Raw genomic sequence first — 22,750 nt, 5'->3', positions numbered from 1 at the left:
CTTTGCAGAACACCTCCGCTCAGTTCGCAAAAAACAACTGCACCTCCCAGTCGCAAACCATTTCCACTCCCCCTCCCATTCTCTTGATGACATGTCCATCATGGGCCTCCTGCACTGCCACAATGATGCCACCCGAAGGTTGCAGGAACAGCAACTCATATTCCGCCTGGGAACCCTGCAGCCATATGGTATCAATGTGGACTTCACCAGTTTCAAAATCTCCCCTTCCCCTACTGCATCCCTCAACCAGCCCAGTTCGTCCCCTCCCCCCACTGCACCACACAACCAGCCCAGCTCTTCCCCCCCACCCACTGCATCCCAAAACCAGTCCAACCTGTCTCTGCCTCCCTAACCGGTTCTTCCTCTCACCCATCCCTTCCTCCCACCCCAAGCCGCACCCCCCGCTACCTACTAACCTCATCCCACCTCCTTGACCTGTCCGTCTTCCCTGGACTGACCTATCCCCTCCCTACCTCCCCACCTACACTCTCTCCACCTTCGGTCCGCCTCCCCCTCTCTCCCTATTTATTCCAGTTCCCTCCCCCCATCCCCCTCTCTGATGAAGGGTCTAGGCCCGAAACGTCAGCTTTTGTGCTCCTGAGATGCTGCTTGGCCTGCTGTGTTCGTCCAGCCTCACATTTTATTATCTTGGAATCTCCAGCATCTGCAGTTCCCATTATCTCTGATACTATCAAGGGCTGAAGGGCCTGTTTTGCTCTGTATTGTTCTATGTTCTACGAAGTAGCAGCCATTTTGTGCAACAGATGAACTCACAAATAGCAATGTTTCAATGACTACCAAATTTATTTGTAGCAATTTTGGTGAGGGGAGAATGTTTTGAGGCCAGCAGTGGTCGCCTCAATATGTTACCAAAAACTCATTCCTGACCACCTGAATCACTCGACGTGCCAGGCAGCTATGTAACCCAGACACCCCGTTGCAAACGCATACCCACGAATTATAAGCACATTGCCAATTATTTGATCTAGTGTTAAAAGATACGCAAATCAGAATTCTGTGCCAGATCTTTTTTTATTTATAAAAAATCAAACTGAAATAAGATAAAAAAAGTCAGCACAAAATTGAAACTGGATCTACGGACAGCGATAATGATTGACTAATGTCCTGTTTATGCATGGCCAAACTGTCAATTAGCATAAAAGCCCAGTGTCATGCAACTTACATGAAAAAGAATATTTTATATTCACCTACCCTCAACATAGAAAAAAACAATTTGTGAAAGCAATGTCCGAATAATCTGAATTTGCCAGATGTTGAAATCTATGCGCGTTTCAGGGATAAATCATTGAGTGTGTTTGGTAGGGGAAAAGGTATTTGTAGCCACTGACTTCCGTTCTTGTTTGACAGGACGATGTGATTGTGTAAGAAATGTCTTGTGCTCCTCTTCTCATCAGCTCGGTTAGGATGCTTCATGCGAAGACGCACACTTAATGAATTGAAGAGTTCGTCATGCAGAAGACCGATTGTGAAAAGTGTTGTTTGATTCACACGTGCAAAGGAGAAGGTCGATCCGCAGAGTGTAGCATTGCAGAGGAAAGAGAGTGAAAGGTCCAGAACAGAACCGCTTGTACTGGGTGAGGAGCAGTGCAGTGTTTCGCCTGCAATGATGAGCTTCCACGACGCTACAGTAATAAAACACGATAGAAGGCGGCATTTTGGCGTATTGCGAAGCTAGACGCAGTCTGAATTTACAATTTGAAACAATTGCGAATGTATAATTTTATCCCCAAGTAAATGAAAATGTATGAAGTATCCGACAGTGTGACTACAGTCGCGGTTTTGATATCGCTTTGGGAATCCTTTGCATTTTTAAAAATTGGACGCGTTAATTCGTAAACACTTAATTGTCCTAGTAAGTTTTTTTTATTGTTGCGTGAAACCTCAAAATGAGTTGCTGCAACGTTGGTGCATTCATGAAGGAAAAAAAAGTAAGAGTGAGACTCAAAAAATGCACTCATTTTGCCCACTGAATCCTCCAAAGTTTTCAGATTATTATATCACGTCATACCGATTATCATGAAACAGTAATTTCAGTGCATTGTGTTACTAATCACTTAATTACACTGAGGAAACTTAACTCGGGCTCATTTTGTGTATATGGACGGTTTAATGTCAATGATAGACTAATTACTGAAAGAAGTGCTGAAGAAAAAATTGTAGAGTCTCTATGATTGCTTGCTCCTTTCATATGCAACCCTTTCGTAAATATCAGTTTGATAGCTTAAATTACGGATGAGACCAAACATTGTAACACTGCTGTTTACTGAGAAGATGGAATGAATGCTCTACTGTGCAGGCTTATGTAAAAACCCACTGTTCGTTTGGAGGGGAGTGATAATGCTTTATAATGCTGTTGACAAAGAAACAGACTGCTGCATGCCATTAGGGGTACTGTAAACTGTACTAAACCAGGTCACTGGTTTTGATAATGCTGCTTAGAACTTGAGATGTAAGCTCACATTCGGGTACAAAAAGGACCGTTCTGAGACAGGAAAAACGGTCTAATTGAAAGTTGGTTTAGCCAGCAACATTGTTAGTGCCATATGTAGCTAAGCCCCGCTGTTTGGGATCACAGTAAATCTTAAAATACTATATTAAAAACTTTAAAATACGGTATGCACTATTAAAATAGGTAGTTTCATTCTTTTAGAAATGATGTAATTCTTTTTCGATTCTCAAGTAAATGCTGATGTATGATTCTTTACAGTGAGTGATTAATGGTAATTTACGTTTTGTTGTTTTGGAATCAACGTACCTTTATTTGCTTCTTTGTTTTTGCATTCATTTCAACTATTGAAAAATAAGTACCAAAATATTTCTGAACTAAACTAAAGTTTGTGCTTGGCACATCATCACCTGTTGTTGTCACTTCTGTAGCGTCACGGAAATTTTATTTTTCTTTCATGCTAGATAGAACAAGTGGATAAGAAAAGATGTGCAGCACATTCAGTCCGAAGGAGCCGGGGCCAAGCCTGTCTGATGTGCATCAGTACAGCCAGTGGTTGGCGAGCAGGCATGAGGCTAGTTTATTACCAATGAAGGAAGACTTGGCTCTATGGTTGACAAATTTACTAGGTAAGATTACACTTTTAATGTTGATTCAAATGATTGTTGAAAATTGTACAATTTTAAGCTTTTTCAGATGCGTTAAAAGGAGTTCAACTATTGAGCAGAACTCTCCTAGAACATATCTGCTTCTGTGAAGTAGAGTATAAACATATGAAAATACTGCAGAGGAAATATCCTGATCATTCATCTACTCTGTTTCAGAAATTGATTCTCTTTTTGCAATAGTCGTGGTGGTGGTTGAATCTCGACACCATTATCTGTTTCCAATGCACAGTTCCATTTTTAATTCTAAGTGTACACATTTAAAATAATTAGTTAGAATTTTTAACTTACTTTTGTAGAGTTATTTTGCTAGCAAGCCTCGGTTTTAAAGGTAATAGCTGAATATTGTAGTTTAGATTTCTGTTAAATCAGATCATGCCCCGTATTTGTTTATTTCGGGAGTTCAATTCCTTTATATCTATATGTCTCACACATTATCAATAAAATCACCAAGCCTCTTTTGTCTTGAAAAATTGAGTTATGTTATGCACTTTGAATTCTTGATTATTTGTGAGGAATACCATTGGCAGGTCTACTTGTTTTATTAATATTTACAGTGTAATTAGCTTTGCAAGTTTCAGGAGCTTACGGCAATGGTTTTTGGCTTGAAGAAGGAACCATGCACTAATCATTATGACCACCAGACAATAATGCTCATCATTGGCCTATATTAAGTTATTTAAGTTTAATACATGTTCCCTTAAAGGTCTAAGTTCAACCATCTAATGGGGAAGATTGGAAAATAGATTTCTCTCTTCACTGCACTTGGCCACTAGCACCCTTCATTATAGGTGAAGGTTACAAAGCAATGAAGACTTGTTACATGAACTTTTGCCTATGATATACCAAGGATCTCCAGGCTTTATGTTGCCCTGAAATTGACCTCCACCTGTAGGAGGTTCAGACTGACCATTGGTATTGGAATAGGAAGACGGTGCTTTTAGCTCTCCCTTTCATTTTGCTGTGTAAAGATTCAAACGGCATATAAATAAGAAACACAAGTAGGCCGGTTATCCTTTCGAGTCTGCTTTTCCATTCAATAATATCGTGGCTGGTCTGATTTTAACTGTAACTTTACATTCCGGCATACCCCCAATAATCTTTCATCCCTTGGTTATCAACAATCTGCCTTAAAAATATTTAAAGGTTCTGCATCCATTGCCTTTAGAGGAAGGGAATTTGAAACACTCACAATACTCTGAGAGAATTTTTTTTCTTCATCTCTGTCTTAAAAGTCTGATCCCTTAATTTTGAATGACCCTAATTCTAGATTCTCCCACAAAAGGAAGCATCTTTTCTGCCTCTACCTGGAAAGTATTATATTATGTTTAATCTTATGTATTTCAATTAAGTTGCATCTGACTCTTCCGAAATGCAGAGGGTACAGGCCTAGCATATCTAGCCTCCCCTCATCAGGCAATCTGCTAATTCCAGGCATTAATCTAGTAAACCTTCCTGAACTGTTTCTAATTCATCAGCATCCTTCCATAAGTACAGTGACCATTACTGTACTAAGTACTCCACATGCAATTCCACCAATACCCTGTATAATTGAAGTATTACCTCCTCATTCCCGCATTCAATTCTCCTCACAACAGAATGTAACATTCTGTTATTCTTCCTGAATTGTCACTGCATCTGCAAACTAACCTTCTGCAGTTCATGCAGTAGGGCACTCAGATGTCTGCAATAAAACAAAGAACCGTGGATACTAGAGATTTGAAACAAAGCAGAAATTTCTGGAGAAACTCAGCAGGTCTGGCAGCATCTGTGAAGAGGAAGCAAAGTTGACATTTTGAATCCAGTGATGATTCTTCAGATTTATTACTGATGAAGGATCACTGGATTCAAAACATTAACTTTCTTACCATTTCTTTCCTGTAATTTCTGTTAGTATTTCAGATCTCTTTGCATCTCAGATCTCTACAATCTCTCACCTTAGGGATAATATGCTTTTGTTATTTCCCAAAATTAAGAATTTCCCAGATTTCCACATTGTCCTCCATTTGCCAGATCCTTGCCAACTCATTTAAACTATTTATCTCCGTTTGTAGGCTCCTTATGTCCTATTCACACACTTTCCTATCTATCTTTGTGTTATCAGCAAATTTAGCTACTATGCCATTGAGCACTTCATCCATATTATTTATATAAACTGTAAAACATCACATTGTGACATCCAGCCAACCTGGAAAATACGAATTTATTTCTCTTCTCTGCTTTCTGTTTGTCAGCCAATCTTCTATCCATGCCAATATGTCACTCCAAAGCCATGAGATTTTATTTTCTGCAGTAACCTTTGATGTAGTGCCTTATTAAATATCTTCTGGGAATCTAAGTACAATATATTCACAGATCCTTTTATTCACAGCACAAGCTACATCTTCAAAGAACTCCAATAAATTAGTTAAGCATGATTTCCCTTTTACAAAATCATGTTCGCTCCTGATTAATGCAGACTTATCCAAGCACCCTGTAATAATGTCTTTAATGATAGTTTCCAATATTTACCCTAAGACAGATGGTAAGCTAACTAGCCTGTAGTTTTCTGCTGTCTGCCTCCCTCCTTTTTTGAATAAAGGAATTCATTAGCTATTTTCCAAAAGGACCTCCCCCAAAACCAGTGAGTTTGGAAAGTTAATACCAATGCATCAACTATGTCACTAGCTACTTCTTTTAAGACCCTAGAATGAAATCTGTTAAGACCTGGAGACTTGTCAAATTGTAGTTCCAATAATCTACTCAACACTTATGAGTAAATAGTAATTTTCTTGAGTTCCGGCTTCACTTTCAGTTGCAGATTTGCTTTTATTTCCAGGACCTCATTGTATCCTTTCTGAAGAAGACTGGAGCAATATATCTGTTCAATTCTTCTGCCATTTCTTCATACTGTAGTACAAATTCCCTTAGCTTATTTCCTATAGGACCAGCACTTAATTTGATAACTCTTTTCTCTCTTCAAATATCTGAAGAAACTTATTTTATCTGTCTTCAAATTTTTGACAGACTTTCTGTTGTATTCTAATTTTTTCCCTCTTATTTATTCTGTCATCCTTTGTTTTGGGATGTTTTTCGTATTCTCTCCAACTTTCTGACCTGCGACATATCTTCACAATTAATGTATTTTCTTGAGTGTGAAAGTATCTTTGACTTTTTCATATTTGGTAGAATATATAAATCTGTTCTGTGCTTTCTGGAATGTGCTTTTAAAGTTTGCCACTGAAGCTGTTTTGCACAACCCTGAAGCAACATTGTCAGTTCACTTTCACTAGCTCTGCTTTCATGCCCTCATAATTGCCTTAGTTTAAATTAGTTCCCTCATTTTTCTTCTTTAAACTGTATGCAAAATTCATGTTATGGTCACTGCTACCAGGGACATTTGCAGTATGAGGTCAGTAATTAATCTTGTTGGTTAATACAAAGTCCAATACAGCCTGCTGTCTGGTTGGTGCCTGTAACAGTACTGTACCTATAAGAGGTGTATTTGTCCTGTGGGTTTTTTTTAAAAAGAAGAGTTTTGAGGCAGAAGTATTGAGCAGTCTAGGAGAGTCATAAGAGTCAACAGTTTGTTAGGCCTTGGGTTTTTTTTTAAAAGTTGGAACAGTATATGTAGCTTGAATGGGTGTGGCCAAGTTCCCACAGAACCAGAATTTTTAGTCCACTCTCCATCTTCGGTCCGCTTCCCCCTCTCTCCCTATTTATTCCAGTTCCCTCCCCCCATCCCCCTCTCTGATGAAGGGTCTAGGCCCGAAACGTCAGCTTTTGTGCTCCTGAGATGCTGCTTGGCCTGCTGTGTTCATCCAGCCTCACATTTTATTATCTCAGAATTTTTAGTTTTAGCTTCCATCAGTTGCTGATAGGGTCTTGAAGAAGTGGCAGCTATTTTTTCCCCCTCTCAGTTACAGCCAATAGCAGGGGCTCTCTTCCTGCTGTGGGAGTTGAATGAGAGACTATCTATTTTCCAAATTTGCCTTTTGCCAAGGGTGTGTTTATGGGATGTTGCTATATTAGAACAGTCAATTAGCAACAGTTACTGTATCAATTATTCTAAGTTTTCCAGTAGAATTGTTATTCCAATTCATTCTTTCTTTGTAACAAAGTGTGGAGCTGGATGAACACAGCAGGCCTCAACCCGAAACATCAGCTTTTGTGCTCCTAAGATGCTGCTTGGCCTGCTGTGTTTATCCAGCTCCACACTTTGTTATCTCGGATTCTCTAGTATCTGCAGTTCCCATTATCTCATTCTTTCTTTAGTTCTGTTTTAACCATAGTGGATGAATAAAATGTATTTTGGTTTAAATCCAGGAGTTTGACCAATTGAATTGCATCTGGAACACTCCTAACATTGGGCACTCACTGGGCATTCCCAAATAGGGCCTGTCAGAAGACAGCTTGTGAAATAGACGCCTAAGCCAATTGCAGGTTTCTGGAGTAGCGTGAAGATTTTTCAATCAAATTCTGAACAATTTGCCAACGTTATAATGAAGGCTTCTGATTCTTGCATTTCAAGAGGGCTAGAATGCAAGAGCAGAAATGTACTGCTGATGTTGTATATGGCTCTGATCAGACAGCATTTTGAATATTATAAGCAGTTTTGGGCCCATATCTAAGGAAGAATGTGCTGGTGTTGGAGGAGGTTTAGACGATATTTACATGAGCCGAGGATGAAGGGCTTGACACATAAAGAGTGTTAGAGGACTCTGGGTCTGTACTCAATGAAGTTCAGAAGGGTGAGGAGTGGTCTCATTGAAACTTACAAAATACTGAGCAGTCTGGATATAGTGGACACGGAGAGGATGTTTCCTCTGGCAGGAGAGTGAAAACTGCCTCAGAAAGAAAGGATAACACTTCAGACTTGAGATGAGGAGGTGTTTCTTCAACCAGAGGGTGGTGAATCTGTGGAACTTATTACCACAGAAGTCTATGAGGGCTAAGACTTTGAATGTATTTAAGGCAGAGATACATAGGTTCTTGATTAGTGGGGGCGTCAAGGATTACAGGGAGAAGGCAGGAAAATGGGGTTGAAAAATATATCAGCCAGATTCGAATGGTAGAGCAGACTCGATGGGCTGAATGGCCTAAGTCTGCTCCTATATCATATGGCCTGTGGTCTGTAAGAAAGCTCAAAGCAAAACCTTTGGTGCTTGAAATGAAGGCTGCAGGCCTCTGGGCAAGCTAATACTTGTGAATTCCCAATTCAAATAATAGAATCTCCCATTGGTAAATTTAGCTTAGTTGATTCTCCTGAGGTTGCGTTACTGTATCATTTGCCAGATCAAATATATTTTTCATAAAATTGTTCTCAAAACTATACACTTTTAAAGTTTTTTTCTGTACATGCGATTTGACCATGTGCAATATAACTTTTAAAATCATCAGCGAAAGTTCTGAGAAAAAATGGTTCTAAACAAAATCAGAATTTTAAGGTCTACTGAAGGAAGGACAGATATACAAATATCATAACCTGCCTTTACTTCTCTTCAGAGATGCTTCATATTTCCACATATATACTTGTATTCTTTTATATAATACTGTATTTTATGTTGTGTTTCAGATTTCAATGATTGGCAAATTACCTTGTAATTTTATCATAGGACATTCCTTGCAGTTTTGGTCAGCCTCCCACTGTGAATCTGATGAGAGACTTCGACCTTCTTAGAAAGTGGTGGAGTTCCAGATGTGTCAGATCTTTAGTGTTTTTTGGTGGGTGTGACTTCCTGGTTGCATTCCAAGATCTGAAACCCTCAACTCACCCTTAGAAGACAGACGTGAAAGTCAGGAAATGATCAGGATAATAGGCTCCCACACTGGGAGTTCCTGTTGCTCTGAATTGCACTCGCATTATTAATAAAGACTGGTGGGCCATGACAATGGCAGCATACTGGAATGTACAAGAATCAGAACCCTGAACACAACAATAACTTGTCCAAACAAGTCCTAGATTGGCCACCTTGCTCAGGAGCTGAAGACGTAACAGTCAGAGATTGGTGCAGTTGCAGAGCATGGAGCCGCTGGGTGGGGAGATGTCCCAGCAACTGACATAAGAACATTAGCTGGAATAGGCCTTTGGTTCTTTGAATCTGCTGTTACTTTCAACAGGATCAAGGCTGATTTCCTGACTCTACCTTCATGCACTATCCTTTTTTAATATCCTAATAACCAAAAATCTATCTTCTTCTGACCTGAATATATTCAATGCCTCAGCATCCAGATCTCTAGGTCAGAATCCCTAAGATTTACAACTCTTTCAGTGAATAAATATGTCCTAATCTAACTCATAAATGGCTGACCTCTTATTCTGAGTCAGACCCAATGTTCTAGATTCCCAACCAGGGGAAACATTTTCTCAGCATCTACCCTGTCAAGTCCTTTAAGAATTTTATATTGTCTCTTATTTTTCTAAATCCAGGATTATGCAAAGGCTACACACTGTTTCCGTACAGAATAACGCAGTCTTCTCAAGAATCAGCCATTGAATTTTTGTTGTCGTTTCACTGTGGACCTTACATAGCCATAAATGAAAAGGATTTTAAAAATGAACTTGAAGTGACATTTTTATCTATCTGTTACATCTAACTGAGATACCCTCCTTATAATTTAGCAAACTTCAGCTGCATCAATAATGTAGGGCAATATCAGCATGATCCTGGTTAGGATGTTAACCTGAGAAATTACGGCCAAATATTTTCATATCTGTGTGACTATTGGAAACCCTAGCTATAAAGTGATCTGTTCACAATTGAGTTTTTGTTAGATTTGATTATATTTAAGGGATAGATAAATCTTGCAAAGTTTTTTTTTCAGAGAATTTTCTCTGTAGTTATTCGTAGCCCTTTTTGTAACAGATAAAAAACGTTAGAGAAAAGTAATAAAATTAGAAAATTGAAGAGTTACCCTTGTCACCCTGCACATGTAATCAAGAACAAAATGCTCATTACTTTGTTCAGCTTGGCAATCAATAATTTTGCTGTCAGATGTTCAGAAGGAGCAGTCTTGATGGGTCATATTTTGTTACATTCATCATCAAAATTAGTTTAAAAGTAGCTCACATTTCTATATCAAGAGAATGCAGATAGTTGACACAGATGGTTTCCTTATGTGCTTTAACATTATATGACCTTTTAAGTGTGGTGGCTCGCTGCTGAGTGACAGTACAAACATTATGACATTCAGACAGCCTTGCATCACCTTATGCTTCTTCATTACATTACATTAGTTATGTAACATCTATTGTTGCTGTAGCCTGCCTAATCCCAAATCCTTCTACTACCATTTGTGCGTGGGTGTAGATGGGTTATCACCTTTGGAACTGATGGTTTCAACGATGTATTTATCAGTCATGCATCTGTTTCTGGATATTCCCTCACCATGTGTGTGGGATTAGATACTTGTGCAGCAAAGTTAGTGAAACCCTGCATCATCATGTTCTCCCTCTGGTCTACCAATACAATGAAGAAATGTGAGGATTGAATTTGCTTGAGATGAATTGTGAAAGCAAATCTAATACGGGAAGGCTCTTCAGCATAGGTGTGGTTTGAGTTTACATGGACAGTTGCATTCTTCTGAGCTTATATGCCTGCACTGGTGAAATGCCAAATTTTATAGGCGCAATGTTATTAAGCCCTCAGGACCTTCCAGGTTCCAACATCCAGATTCCACATTTTAAAATGTGTCTAGTCAACACTTGACACCCTGTAAGCCAGGGTGATTTTCTGCTCATCACCCCCATCCACATTTGCAGTTTCAGAGATTACAACAAATTTGCACCAAGGTTCAGTGGTTCCTCCCTAGAGATTTTCCTGCAAGCTGTCCAGGACCCTTGAGAAATTCTTTTGGCAATGGATGGCAATAAGATACCATGCTGACATATTAAGACAGCCTGGACAGAGTGTATTTAGGATCAGTTTCCTTAGGTAGCTCTAGAAAAACTGGCTTCAGTGCTGAAGGAGGACGAATGATCTATGTAGCTTGGCCAATGTAAGTACCGTCATGTCCTCATTGCTTTATGCTTCAATGACTGTGAGTTAACATTGTAAGTTTGCCACTGTAAATTGTGCATTACAGCTACTGATGTAGTACTAAGTTTACCACAGTGATTATCTTTCTCACTTCTACCAGGCTTCATACTTAAAACATAGATGGAGGCTACAGCACTCAGCAGCTCAAAAGAACATTTGCAAGTAGGAGTGTGCATGGAAAAGCATTGGTCTGTAGAATAAAGGAAAATTCTAAGTTTCTTTTTTAAAAAAAATGTATAAACAGCAAGAGGCTAACTAGGGAAAGACTTGTGCCCATTACGGACCGTAAAGATAATGTCCACATGGACCTGGAAGATGTGGACACAGACCTCAATGAGTATTTTGCTTCAGAAAAAGAAGAACACAGATATTGGACTGTGAATTATTAGTACGGTGAAGATATTAATACAGAGAAAAATGAGGTACTAGAGAGTTTAAGACTCTTATAAGTGAATAAATCTGCAGGCCCAGATGAGATGTATCCCAAGCTGTTGAGGGAGGCAATTGAGAAGATATCAGCATTCCTGGTAGTAGTTTTGCAATCCATTTTTACCACAGGTGGGATGACTGGGGGCTGAATGACTGCTAACATTGTCCCACTCTTAAAAATAGGGAAGAAGGGATAGAGCAAGGAAATATTGGCGAGACAGTCTAACCTCAATGGAGGGAAAGTTTTCGGAAGAACTATGATGGACAGAATATATCTGCCATTGTCAGAGTCAGATGGATTTGTTACAAGAAGGTCATGTTTGACAAATTTGACCAAATCTTTTGAGGAGGTAATCAGTAGTGTTGGTGGGGGTAATGGTTTTATGTAGTCTACATGGACTTCAGCAAGGCATTTAATAATGTCACTCATGGCAGACTGGTCAAGAAAGTAGGAATCTATGCGATCAAAAGCTAAATTGTCTAAGATACAGGAAGTGGATTTCACTAGAGAGGGTGCAAAGAAAATTTACCAAAATGGTGCCTAGGCTGAAGGATCTGAACTCTAAGGAAAGATTCAGTAGGCTGGGGTTGTTTTCCTTGGAGCAGCAAAGGTTGAGAAGGGTCTAGGCCCGAAACGTCAGCTTTCCTGCTCCTAAGATGCTGCTTGCCCTGCTGTGTTCACCCAGCTCTACACCTTGTTATCTCGGATTCTCCAGCATCTGCAGTTCCTCTTATTTCTGATACAATGTACATATTTGATTGCTCTTTGTCAAAGGCTTGCATGGGACACGGATACGCCCACAAGAACTGCCTTTTTGAGTTGAACCACCTTTGAGTTCAGTCCCTCTTGCCAGCCCTAGTCAGGTTTGATGGCATCAGCCAGTCTCACTTGAACAGGCTTGTTGACTGGCCACATTTCATCCCAACACTGTATGCATTTAACAACATTAAGCAAGATTAATACTTTTGATGAGCCAATTACTGTGGAGACCCCTTATTGTGTAAACATTTGAACAAAGAAATACTTTGGTTGTGAAGAAGCCAAGAATTTAAGTAATTTGTAGTTATTAGAGCTTGAAGGAAAATGTCTACCTCACCAGGTTGATGCCCTATATGTGTAGACAGGTTTGTGAACATGTGTTTCCCACTTTTGATGAGATTGCACTTGTGAGTATAATTAGTTGGCTGTGGTGTTAATGATTATTCATAACATGCTCATGAATGCAAAAGAATTTGGAAAAGCCAACCCGACCTTAGAACAAAATTTTAACTCGTCATCAGGAAAATGAATTTTTGATTCCTCACAATTACATTTCCCCAATTGTCCCTCTGAAAGCTCTAGATGGACAAGAGGCCCTGTTGCTTTTTAGAGTAAAATGCTTCAACAGTAGCAATAACAGGTGATCATCAGTCTTCTGTATTGTTGTAAAATCTATGTGATTTACTGATACCCTTTAGGAAATGAAATCTGCTGTCCTTGCTGGTGTGGCCTATATATAATGTGGTTGACTGCTAACTGCCAGCTGAAATTATCCAGCAAACTACTTAATTGTTCCTAAAGCACAATTTGGGATCAATAATAAATGTAGACGGTGACATCTTGTAAGTGAGTTGAAAAAGGACTTGTTGGATGTTGGAGCACAGGGGTTCTATTGAAGCAGTTTAAACAATGGTGAATAAAAACCGAAAGAACTGTGGATGCTGTGAATCAGGAACAAAAACAAAGTTGCTGGAAAAGCTCAGCAGGTCTGGCAGCATCTGTGAAGGAGAAAACAGAGTTAATGTTTCGGGTCCAGTGACCCTTCCTCAGAACTGAGTGGGTGTTAAACATTGGTGAGATGTACTTCAACTGGACTGGAGTTGCGCTACCGTAGTTTCCAATGCAAGTGCCAATGTATTTGATATACACTCCATTGTCTATTGCAGTGCTGGGAAGTCTTTGCTTTGCAGATGTGGGTAGTGACACCTGCATACTCATGGCAATATGTTAGGTGATGCTGTGAATAGACTGAAGTAATACCAATAGAAAACTGCACTTAAAAATGTATCTGAGATAATGGGAACTGCAGATGCTAGAGAATCCGAGATAACAAAGTGTGGAGCTGGATGAACACAGCAGGCCAAGCAGCATCTTAGGAACACAAAAGCTGATATTTCGGGCCTAGACCCTTCATCAGAAAAGTAGGAGGGGGAGAGGGTTCTGAAATAAATAGGGAGAGAGGGGAAGGCAGATCGAAGATGGATAGAGGAGAAGATAGGTGGAGAGGAGACAGGCAAGTTAAAGGGGCGGGGATGGAACCAGTAGAGTTGAGTATAGCTGTGGAGGTAGGGAGGGGATAGGTCAGTCCAGGGAGGATGGACAGGTCAAGGGGGCGGGATGAGGTTAGTAGGTAGGAAATAGAGGTGCGGCTTGAGGCGGGAGGAGGGAGTAGGTGAGAGGAAGAACAGGTTAGGGAGGCGGGGATGAGCTGGGCTGGTTTTGGGATGCAGTGGGGGGAGGGGAGATTTGAAGCTTGTGAAATCCACATTGATACCTTTGGGCTGCAGGGTTCCCAAGCGGAATATGAGTTGCTGTTCCTGCAACCTTTGGGTGGCATTGTTGTGACAATCCGACATCACCACCAAAGACATTTTTCCATCCCCATCCTTGTCTGCTTTCTGGAGGGACCACTCTCTCTGTGACTCCCTTGTCCGCTCCACACTCACCTCCAACCCCACCACACCCGTCACTTTCCCCTGCAACCACAAAAAGTGCTATACTTGCCCCCATACCTCCACCCCCATCCCAGGCCACAAGAAGACCTTCCACATCAAGCAGATGTTCACCTGCACATCCCCCAATGTGGTATACTGCATCCACTATACCCATTGTGGCCTCCTCTACATCCATGAAACCAAGCGGAGGCTTGGGGACCGCTTTTCAGAACACCTACACCCGTTCGCAATAAACAACTGCACCTCCCAGTTGCGAACCTTTTCAGCTCCCCCTCCTATTCCTTAGACGACATGTCCATCCTGGGCCGCCACAACGATGCCACCCGAAGTTTGCAGGAACAGCAACTCATATTCCGTTTGGGAACCCTGCAGCCCAGTGGTATCAATGTGGATTTCACAAACTTCAAAATCTTCCCTCCCCCCACTGCAACCCAAAACGAGCCCGGCTCGTCCCCACCTCTGTAACCTGTTCTTCCTCTCACCTATCCCCTCCTGCCACCTCAAGCCGCACCTCCATTTCCTACCTACTAACCCACATCCCGCCCCCTTGACCTGTCCGTCCTCCCTGGACTGACCTATTCCCTCCCTACCTCCCTACCTACACTCACTTCTACTGGGTCAATCCCTGCCCCTTTAACTTGCCTGTCTCCTCTCCACCCATCTTCTCCTCTATCCATACTCGATCCACCTCCCCCTCTCTCCCTATTTATTTCAGAACCCTCTCCCCATCTTCCTTTTCTGATGAAGGTTCCAGGCCTGAAACATCAGCTTTTGTGCTCCTAAGATGCTGCTTGGCCTGCTGTGTTCATTCAACTCCACACTTTGTTATCTTGCACTTAAAAATGTTTTGTTTTATAAGCTGGCCTTGTGATGGCCTAAGCTCTAGGGTCTACAATCAAGCTAAGAGAAGACCTGACCTTCTGGCCAGCAGCATTTCCAATACTGTTCTCAAACGTTTATTCTTTCTTGTGCTCAGTGATTCATGCAGTCTAGATATTTGGCTTGTTGGGGATGTGATGGCCTATTGATGTTATTACTGGACTGTTAATCCAGAGACCCAGCTAACATTCTGGGGATCTGAGTTCAAATCTTGCCATGGCAGATGGTGGAATTTGAGTTCAATAAAAATATCTGGATTTAAGTATGTAATGATAACCAAGAATCCATTGCCAATTGTCACGAAAGCCCATCTGGTTTACTAACGTCCTTTAGGAAAAGAAACTGCCATCTTTACCTGGTTTGGCCTACATGTAACTCCAGACCCACAGCAATATGGTTGACTCTGAACTGCCTGCTGGCACTAGCCAGCAACACCCTCATCCTGTTAGTGAATTAAAAAAGATACATCCTGTAGGCTAAGTCTATCTTACTTGCTTTTCATGGCAGGCAGTCCAAGTGGATGCAATGCATTGTAAAATCTGTTTCTTCAAAACCACTTTACCTTCTGACTGGCTAATGTAAAATGACTGCATGAACCAAAAAAGAACACACTAGAATGTTGGTTGTATAGCATCATTGAAAATCCTTTTCTGTTTTTGTGTCTAGAGTTGAAACTCAACTGCAGATATTTGAGCAGACATGTTAAGTTGACTGCTTAGGTAATGGATAATGAAGTTATGTAATTTTCAATGTGATTCCAAGAACATGTGGCAGCTTTCTATAAGTTTAACTGCGACCCTGTATATAATGCCCCGAGTATCTTATCAGAAAATGGGACTGTCAGTCATGTAGTGTCTATTTAAAGTTTGGCTATTGAGTAATAACAGTCATTGGAGCTATTTGAAAGCATTCCAAGCATGTAGTTTATATATCAAGTCACAGACTAATACAGTCATGCAGCTTTGAAACTGACTCTTTGGTCCAACCAGTGCATGCCAACCGTAATCCCAAACCAAACTAGTGCCACCTGCCTGAACTTGGCCCATAGCCCTCCAAACATTTCTTATTCATATACATATCCAACTGTCTTTTAAATATTGTAAGTGTACCCGCATCCATCACTACCTCTGGAATTTCATTACACCCTTGCACGACTTCTTGTGCAAAATCAATTGCTCCTCATGTCTTTTTAAAATCTTTCTCCTCTCACCTTAAAAGTATGCCTCCTAGTCTTGAAATCCCCCACCCTAGGGAAAAGACACCTGCCATTCACCCTATCTATACCTCTCAAGATTTTATTAACATCTTAAAGGTCACCCCTTAACTTCCTATGCTCCAGTGAAAAATGTCCCAGCTTGTACAATCACTCCTTATAACTCAAACCCTCCATTCCATGCAACATCTTGGAAAATCTGTTCTGAACCCTCTCCAGCTTAATAATTTCCTTCCTATAACAGTGACCAGAACTGGACACAGTACTCATGAAGAGGCTTCACCAATGTCCTGTATAACTTCAACCTAACATCCCAATTCCTGTACTCAAGGGTTTGAACAGTGAAGGTAGGCATGCTAAATGCTATCTTAACCACCCTATCTATGTGTGATGCAAACTTCAAAGAATTATGTACCTGAACCCCTAGGTTTCTCTGTCTATAACACTACCTAAGGCCCTACGTTTAATTGTAAAAGTCCTGCACTTGTTTGTTTTACCAAAATGCAATACCTCACATCTATCCAAATTAAACTCCATCTGTCACTCCTTAGTCCATTGACCCAATTGATCAAGATCTCTTTGTAATCTTAGACAACCTTCTTCACTGTCCCCTATACAACAATATTAGTGTCATTCACAAACGTATTAATAACTTCTTCTATATTCTCATCGAAATAATTTTTGTAAATGGCAAAGAAAAGTGGACCCAACACCAATCCCTGTGGAACTTCGCTGGTCACAGGCCTGAAGCACTAAAAACAACCTTTCACCATCACTCACTGTCTCCTACCATTAAGCCAATTTTGATTCCAATTGGCAAGCTCACCCTAAATATGTGACATATCCAAAGCAATTTCCAATATATGCAGGATCACATTGACGATTTGATGACACTGCAAACCACGTGTGCTGCTTGGCTAGCCCAAGTTTTCAAGTTTTCAATTCTTGGCATTTAATACAATCAGCATTTCATCTAAGGTGAAAGGAAAAGGAGGTTTGTTGGAATGACAAATGTGAGAAATGTGTATTCCACCCAGTCTGTGGATGTGCAATTATCCTATGTTAGTGCTGTGCTCAATAGTATATTTTGTGGTTCAAGGGACAAATGGACTACCATTACAAAAATAGACCACTCTCTCACAACATTATCTGCTGGTGCCAGCTAACATTCCCTCAGTGATCTGTGTCCCTGATATATGTACAATGTCCTCATTCCAACAAACTTTTCATTTCTGTTATCTTCGTTGGAAATGCTGTGTGTCATCTTGCTAGCATTGCACTGAACACAAACTGTCAGCTGTCATTTATCAGAGTCACAGATATTTCAGTATTAATGGATTTGTGAGTGCATTGTCAGCAACATCTTCTTCCTGTGAACCAGTACATTTTTAAAAAATGTACAATGTGTATTGTCATAGACATACAAATTTATTTAAATGTCCCACTAGATAGCAATTAGTACAGACAAAGAGATAGAGATCATTGAAGTCTGTCTGTACCTTTAATGTACTCAATTCAATAAGCAAGCTTTGTAATATTTAACCCTGCTTAGATACATTCTGTATCTTACAATCCAATGAATAAAATTTCAATGTTAATTGATCATTTTTGTATCTTCATATTTTGTTCATTTTTCTTGCCTTTCAAAAGCATCTACTCATTCAATATCTTTATGCAATCATTAATCAACATGTTAACTTTTCTTATTAGAAGTCTATTACCTGCATCAATTCCTCCTGTTTGGAAAGTATTTTAATCTTTAGCAATGCATAAGCGATGGTTACTGTAGATTCTACTTTAAATGTAAAAATCTCAACTAAATAGCTTCAGTTTATGTGTATTTTTAATCCATTTAACAATTACATGCTCTGAATTTAAGTTGAATTAAGCTGAAATCTCACCTTTAAATTATAGGGTATTTTAAACTAAGTGTTTAATCAACAGGAAAACAAAAACTTTCTGTCAGGCTGAAATAAATTGTTTCCACTTGTGGCTAAATATCTGGATAAATCCCAGTCATTGGTTAAAGTTGCTGATAGCAGCACCACATTAAATGGCAGTGTTCAGTAATTTGTTGAGATCATATTTAAATGCTAGAATTTTTCTCAATCCATGTCACTGAAGGAGGTTATGTGGTGCAGTGGCTGCTTCTCTACCTCTGATCTCTGGAAGTCCCACTCCAGAAATTGAAAGTGAGTTCATAACATGGCCGGATTGAATGTCAACTTGTAAATCCTACCAACACATACCAGCTAAGAGAGGGAGAGATTTTTGGTCAGCCAGGTGGTGGAAAAGAAATTGGAGCATCTATCATGATTATCCAGAGATCCAGGCTTCAACTTGAATACAACATTGAATGCTGCTGCAGCAACCTGAAGGCTGATTTGGCTCAGTTGATTGGCTGGCCAGTGTGCATCAGATGAAAAATTTTACTTGGGTGGCACAGTGGCTCAGTGATGAGCACCGCTGCCTCACAGCACCAGGGTCCTGGGTTAGATTCCATCCTCAGGCAACTGTCTGTGTGGAGTTGCACATTCTCCCTGCGTCTGCATGGATTTCCTCCCACGGTCCAAAGATGTGCAGGCTAGGTGGATTGGCCATGCTAAATTGCTCATACTGCTCAGGGATGAGTGGGCTAGGTGGGTTACAGGGGGATGGGCCTGGATGGAATGCTTTGAGGGTCATTGTGGACTTATTGGGCCAAAGGGTCTGTTTTCATATTGTAGGGATTCTATGACTCTAGGTGGCTACCAACAGTATTGCGTTTAATCCTAGTAGCAGCCAGTATGCATTCAGTACCCGTCCCCTTGTCTTATCCGTGGTGGATGTTGTGACACTGTGAATTGGATCTGCCTGTGGGCAGAGAACTCGTAACAACATAAAAACTAAAAGAACTGCAGGTGCTGTAAATCAGAAACAGAAACAGAAATTGCTGGAAAAGCTTAGCAGATCTGGCAGCATCTGTGGAGAGAAATCAGAGGAAATGTTTCGGGCCAAAATTTGTTGTACATTTCTAAATACCCAGAGGGCACTTAGAAAGGCAAAGTAATTGCTGTGAGTTTGCAGTCACGAGCAGCTGATTTCCTTCCCTACAGGACATTCAGAAACACACCAGTGTGCATCTTCCTCAGAACTGAGGGTTATTATGTTATATTACATTAACTCTGATTTCTCTCCATAGATGCTGCTGGACCTGCTGAGCTTTTCCAGCAATTTCTGTTTTTGTCATCTAAAGACGTAGATTGATATTACTAGGATATTTTAAAATCCTACGCTAAACATATTTCTGTGTCTCATTTTAATAACTCAGATGATGGAATAAACAGTTGCACTCTGACACCCTTTTTGTCTGTGAAGAGCTAAAAATATTTCTTTGAATTCTTATTCTGTTGATGAGAACCTATATACTCTAAACTATTTTTTATCTTCTAGCATATTCTCTTGTTGATTGAACTCTTATATTGTGCAGTCTCCAAACTTTACAAACATTTAAATCCACTTGTTTTTAAAACAGTAATTCTTAATATGGAGCCGTTTTCTTCATGTGCTTGACTAAAGGAAAAAACCTTGAATAAATATGCAAAACATTCAATAACAAGGATGACTTTACTGATGTAACAAGGTGTAAGAGCTGGATGAACACTGCAGGCCAAGCAGCTTCAGAGGAGCAGGAAAGCTGATGTTTCAGGCCAAAACCCATCTTCAGAAATGGGGGAGGGGAAGGGGGTTCTGAAATTAATAGGGAGATGGGGGAGGCGGATAGAAGATGGATAGAGGAGAAGATAGGTGGAGAGGAGACAGATAGGTCAAAGAGGCAGCGATGAAGCCAATAAAGGTGAGTGTAGGTGGGGAGTTAGGGAGGAGATAGGTCAGTCCAGAGAGGACTGACAGGTCAAGGGGGTGGGATGAGGTTAGTAGGTAGGAGATGGGTGTGGGGCTTGAGGTGGGAAGAGGGAAAAGGTGGGAGGAAGGACAGGTTAGGGAGGCAAGGACGAGCTGGGCTGGTTTTGGGATGCGGTACGGGGAGGGGAGATTTTGAAGCTTGTAAAGTCCACATTGATATCATTGGGCTGCAGGGTTCCCAGGCAGAATATGAGTTGCCGTTCCTGCAACCTTCAGGTAGCATTGTTGTGGCAGTACAGGAGGCACAGGATGGACATGTCATCTGAGGAATGGGAGGGGGAGTTGAAATGGTTCACAACTGGGAGGTGCAGTTGTTTAGTGTGAACTGAGCGTATGTGTTCTGCAAAGCAATCGCCAAGCCTCCACTTGGTTTCCCCGATGTAGTGGAGGCCACAACGGGTTCAGCGGATGCAGTATACCACATTTTTTTTACTGATGTATAGGTTGATGTATAACCAAACACTTACATTTTATGATGAATATTTGTCTTAATGGTGGCTTAATGGAAGTTTCTTCCAAATTCTTGAAAGAGTTTATTGAATCTTAACTTTCCATTTTGCTTCAATGATCATGGATCTGGAGCCCATATTTTTGTAAATGTTTTGCTTTGTTGAATGTTATATTCATCAAGGTAGTGATATTCGCACCCACACATGGTACAGATATTTTCTAATCAACCTATTTAGAAATTCTTAGACACAGATTTGTAGAAGGTAGTACTTGAACCGAGATCTCTTGGTCCAGAAGCAGGGTACATTGTATATTTTCCCACTGTCAATATCGAACACCTGTATATTAAAAGGAACATTAACTCTGTTTAACACTTTGAAGGATTCTCACTACATTTCCCACAATATAGACATCCTCTGCTGTCTCTGACTAAAATTGTTTAAACATGCAGTTTAAGACCAAGACCTATGAATACTCAGAAGTGCATTTAAATTATACTGTTATTTTGCAATGGACTTGCATAAGCAGGCAGGAGAAAAGATGCTTATCCCATCAATTGACGCAAATAAAAGGCTAGTTTACTAACACTCTAGTACCTAGTGCCCAGGTTTTCAATATAACAAAATGTGATAGCCTCTTACTGTTCCATTTGATGTGCATTACAGTACTTATTATCACAGAACTGTATAAAATTCCTCAACATGACTCTCATGTTAACACCTTTTGATGTATCCTTCCAAATAAGCTCTTAAAGAGAATTTATTTGATATGATAAACATTGGTATTTTATTAGTGGCATTTTTGTAACCAAACCTTTTGTGTGTAAAGAGAAACTGTTTTTCCATTCAAGATCCACTCCACAATGTCACCTGAATGAAAACATTTCAATCTTGTGTTAAACCAGTTCTCAGAAACTGGAAATGGATCACAATCCATTGAATGTCTGAGGAAGTGAAATATAGCTGAGAATGAAAGGGTTTCATTTAAGAAGAGGAAGGGGCTCTTAACTGGGGAACAGCTGCGCTTAGACGGAAAATTTTTTATTACCCCAACTATTTTATTATTTATACTACAGGTTGTTATGTATTACTCAAAGTAATAGCACTGCCAAAAATGCTGTTAATTAAATTCTAGCTAATCAATGTTGAATGGATCTATATTTGTTTGTTTCCAAATCAAACTGGCCGTCCTTCTGTTCTATTCAATGATAATATGCATTTTGGTAAAGAATGAGATTACCTTTTGCAGGAATGAAATGCAGGCAGCTGAAAATTGACACTTTATAAATTTTTCATTGGCTGCAGATGGGATAGGCAGCAAGCCAGCTGAAGACTGGTCAGTTAAACATAGATAAATAAATAGAATGTTAGAATATTACAGAGCCAATAAAAACGATAACTTTAAAGATAGAAAAGGTGTGTTAGTATTCATGAAGTGCAGAACAAACAAAATGCATTACGTAGTAATAGATAATCTTCATTTAATGTGAATGACACTTTAATAGGCCAAAATGCTAAAATTTATTACCTCCCTTTCTCGGCAGTATTTGTACTGGCATTTATCCTGAAAGAGAATCCAAAAATCTACAGTATGGAATGCAATTATTCAGGATGAGAATTTTATTCTTGCTGTGCAGTCTCAAGGTAGATTTTACACAACTATAGGAAAGCAATTGTGTTCATTCTCTGCATAGCCCAAAAATACAAATTCACATTATCTGGTTTTCTATATTTTTCTCCCGAGGACAAATTAATCTGTGAAAGTCAAAAACTTATCTTTGAAACTAGTTGGTGATACTCCTGTTAATTTATATTTCTAAGCAGTTAGAGATAATATTCTCAATATGTTCCTTTGACATAGTAAAAGAGGTAATATGTTGGAGTGCTATTGATTTCTGTATCAATATAAACACAATATAACTTTGCAAAGTGAAGTTACTTCCAGCCTGGAGACAATTATTAGGTACCAGTGTTCCAAAGAAATAGTGTCTCTGTCAGATTGGATGTTTTGA

General features: G+C 39.9%; 1 protein-coding gene across 7 annotated transcripts in view; it reads left to right on the top strand.

The window, feature by feature from the left end:
• The first annotated feature begins 1,213 nt into the window (after positions 1 to 1,213).
• Positions 1,214 to 22,750, top strand: part of LOC125459544 (growth arrest-specific protein 2-like) — a 158,668-nt gene continuing 137,131 nt past the window's right edge. The window contains exons 1-2 of one of the 7 annotated variants that reach the window (XM_048546102.2): positions 1,214 to 1,595; positions 2,932 to 3,096. In XM_048546102.2, coding sequence (XP_048402059.1) covers positions 2,955 to 3,096 — 142 coding nt within the window. In that variant the 5' untranslated portion in view covers positions 1,214 to 1,595; positions 2,932 to 2,954. The other 6 variants (XM_048546109.2, XM_048546108.2, XM_048546103.2 and 3 more) reach the window with 6 other exon arrangements.

The sequence above is a fragment of the Stegostoma tigrinum genome, chromosome 17 (genome assembly GCF_030684315.1).
Source record: "Stegostoma tigrinum isolate sSteTig4 chromosome 17, sSteTig4.hap1, whole genome shotgun sequence".
Lineage (NCBI taxonomy): Eukaryota > Metazoa > Chordata > Chondrichthyes > Orectolobiformes > Stegostomatidae > Stegostoma > Stegostoma tigrinum.
The sequence above is the reverse complement of the archived record's forward strand: the minus strand, read 5'-3'. Positions and strand labels throughout refer to the sequence as shown.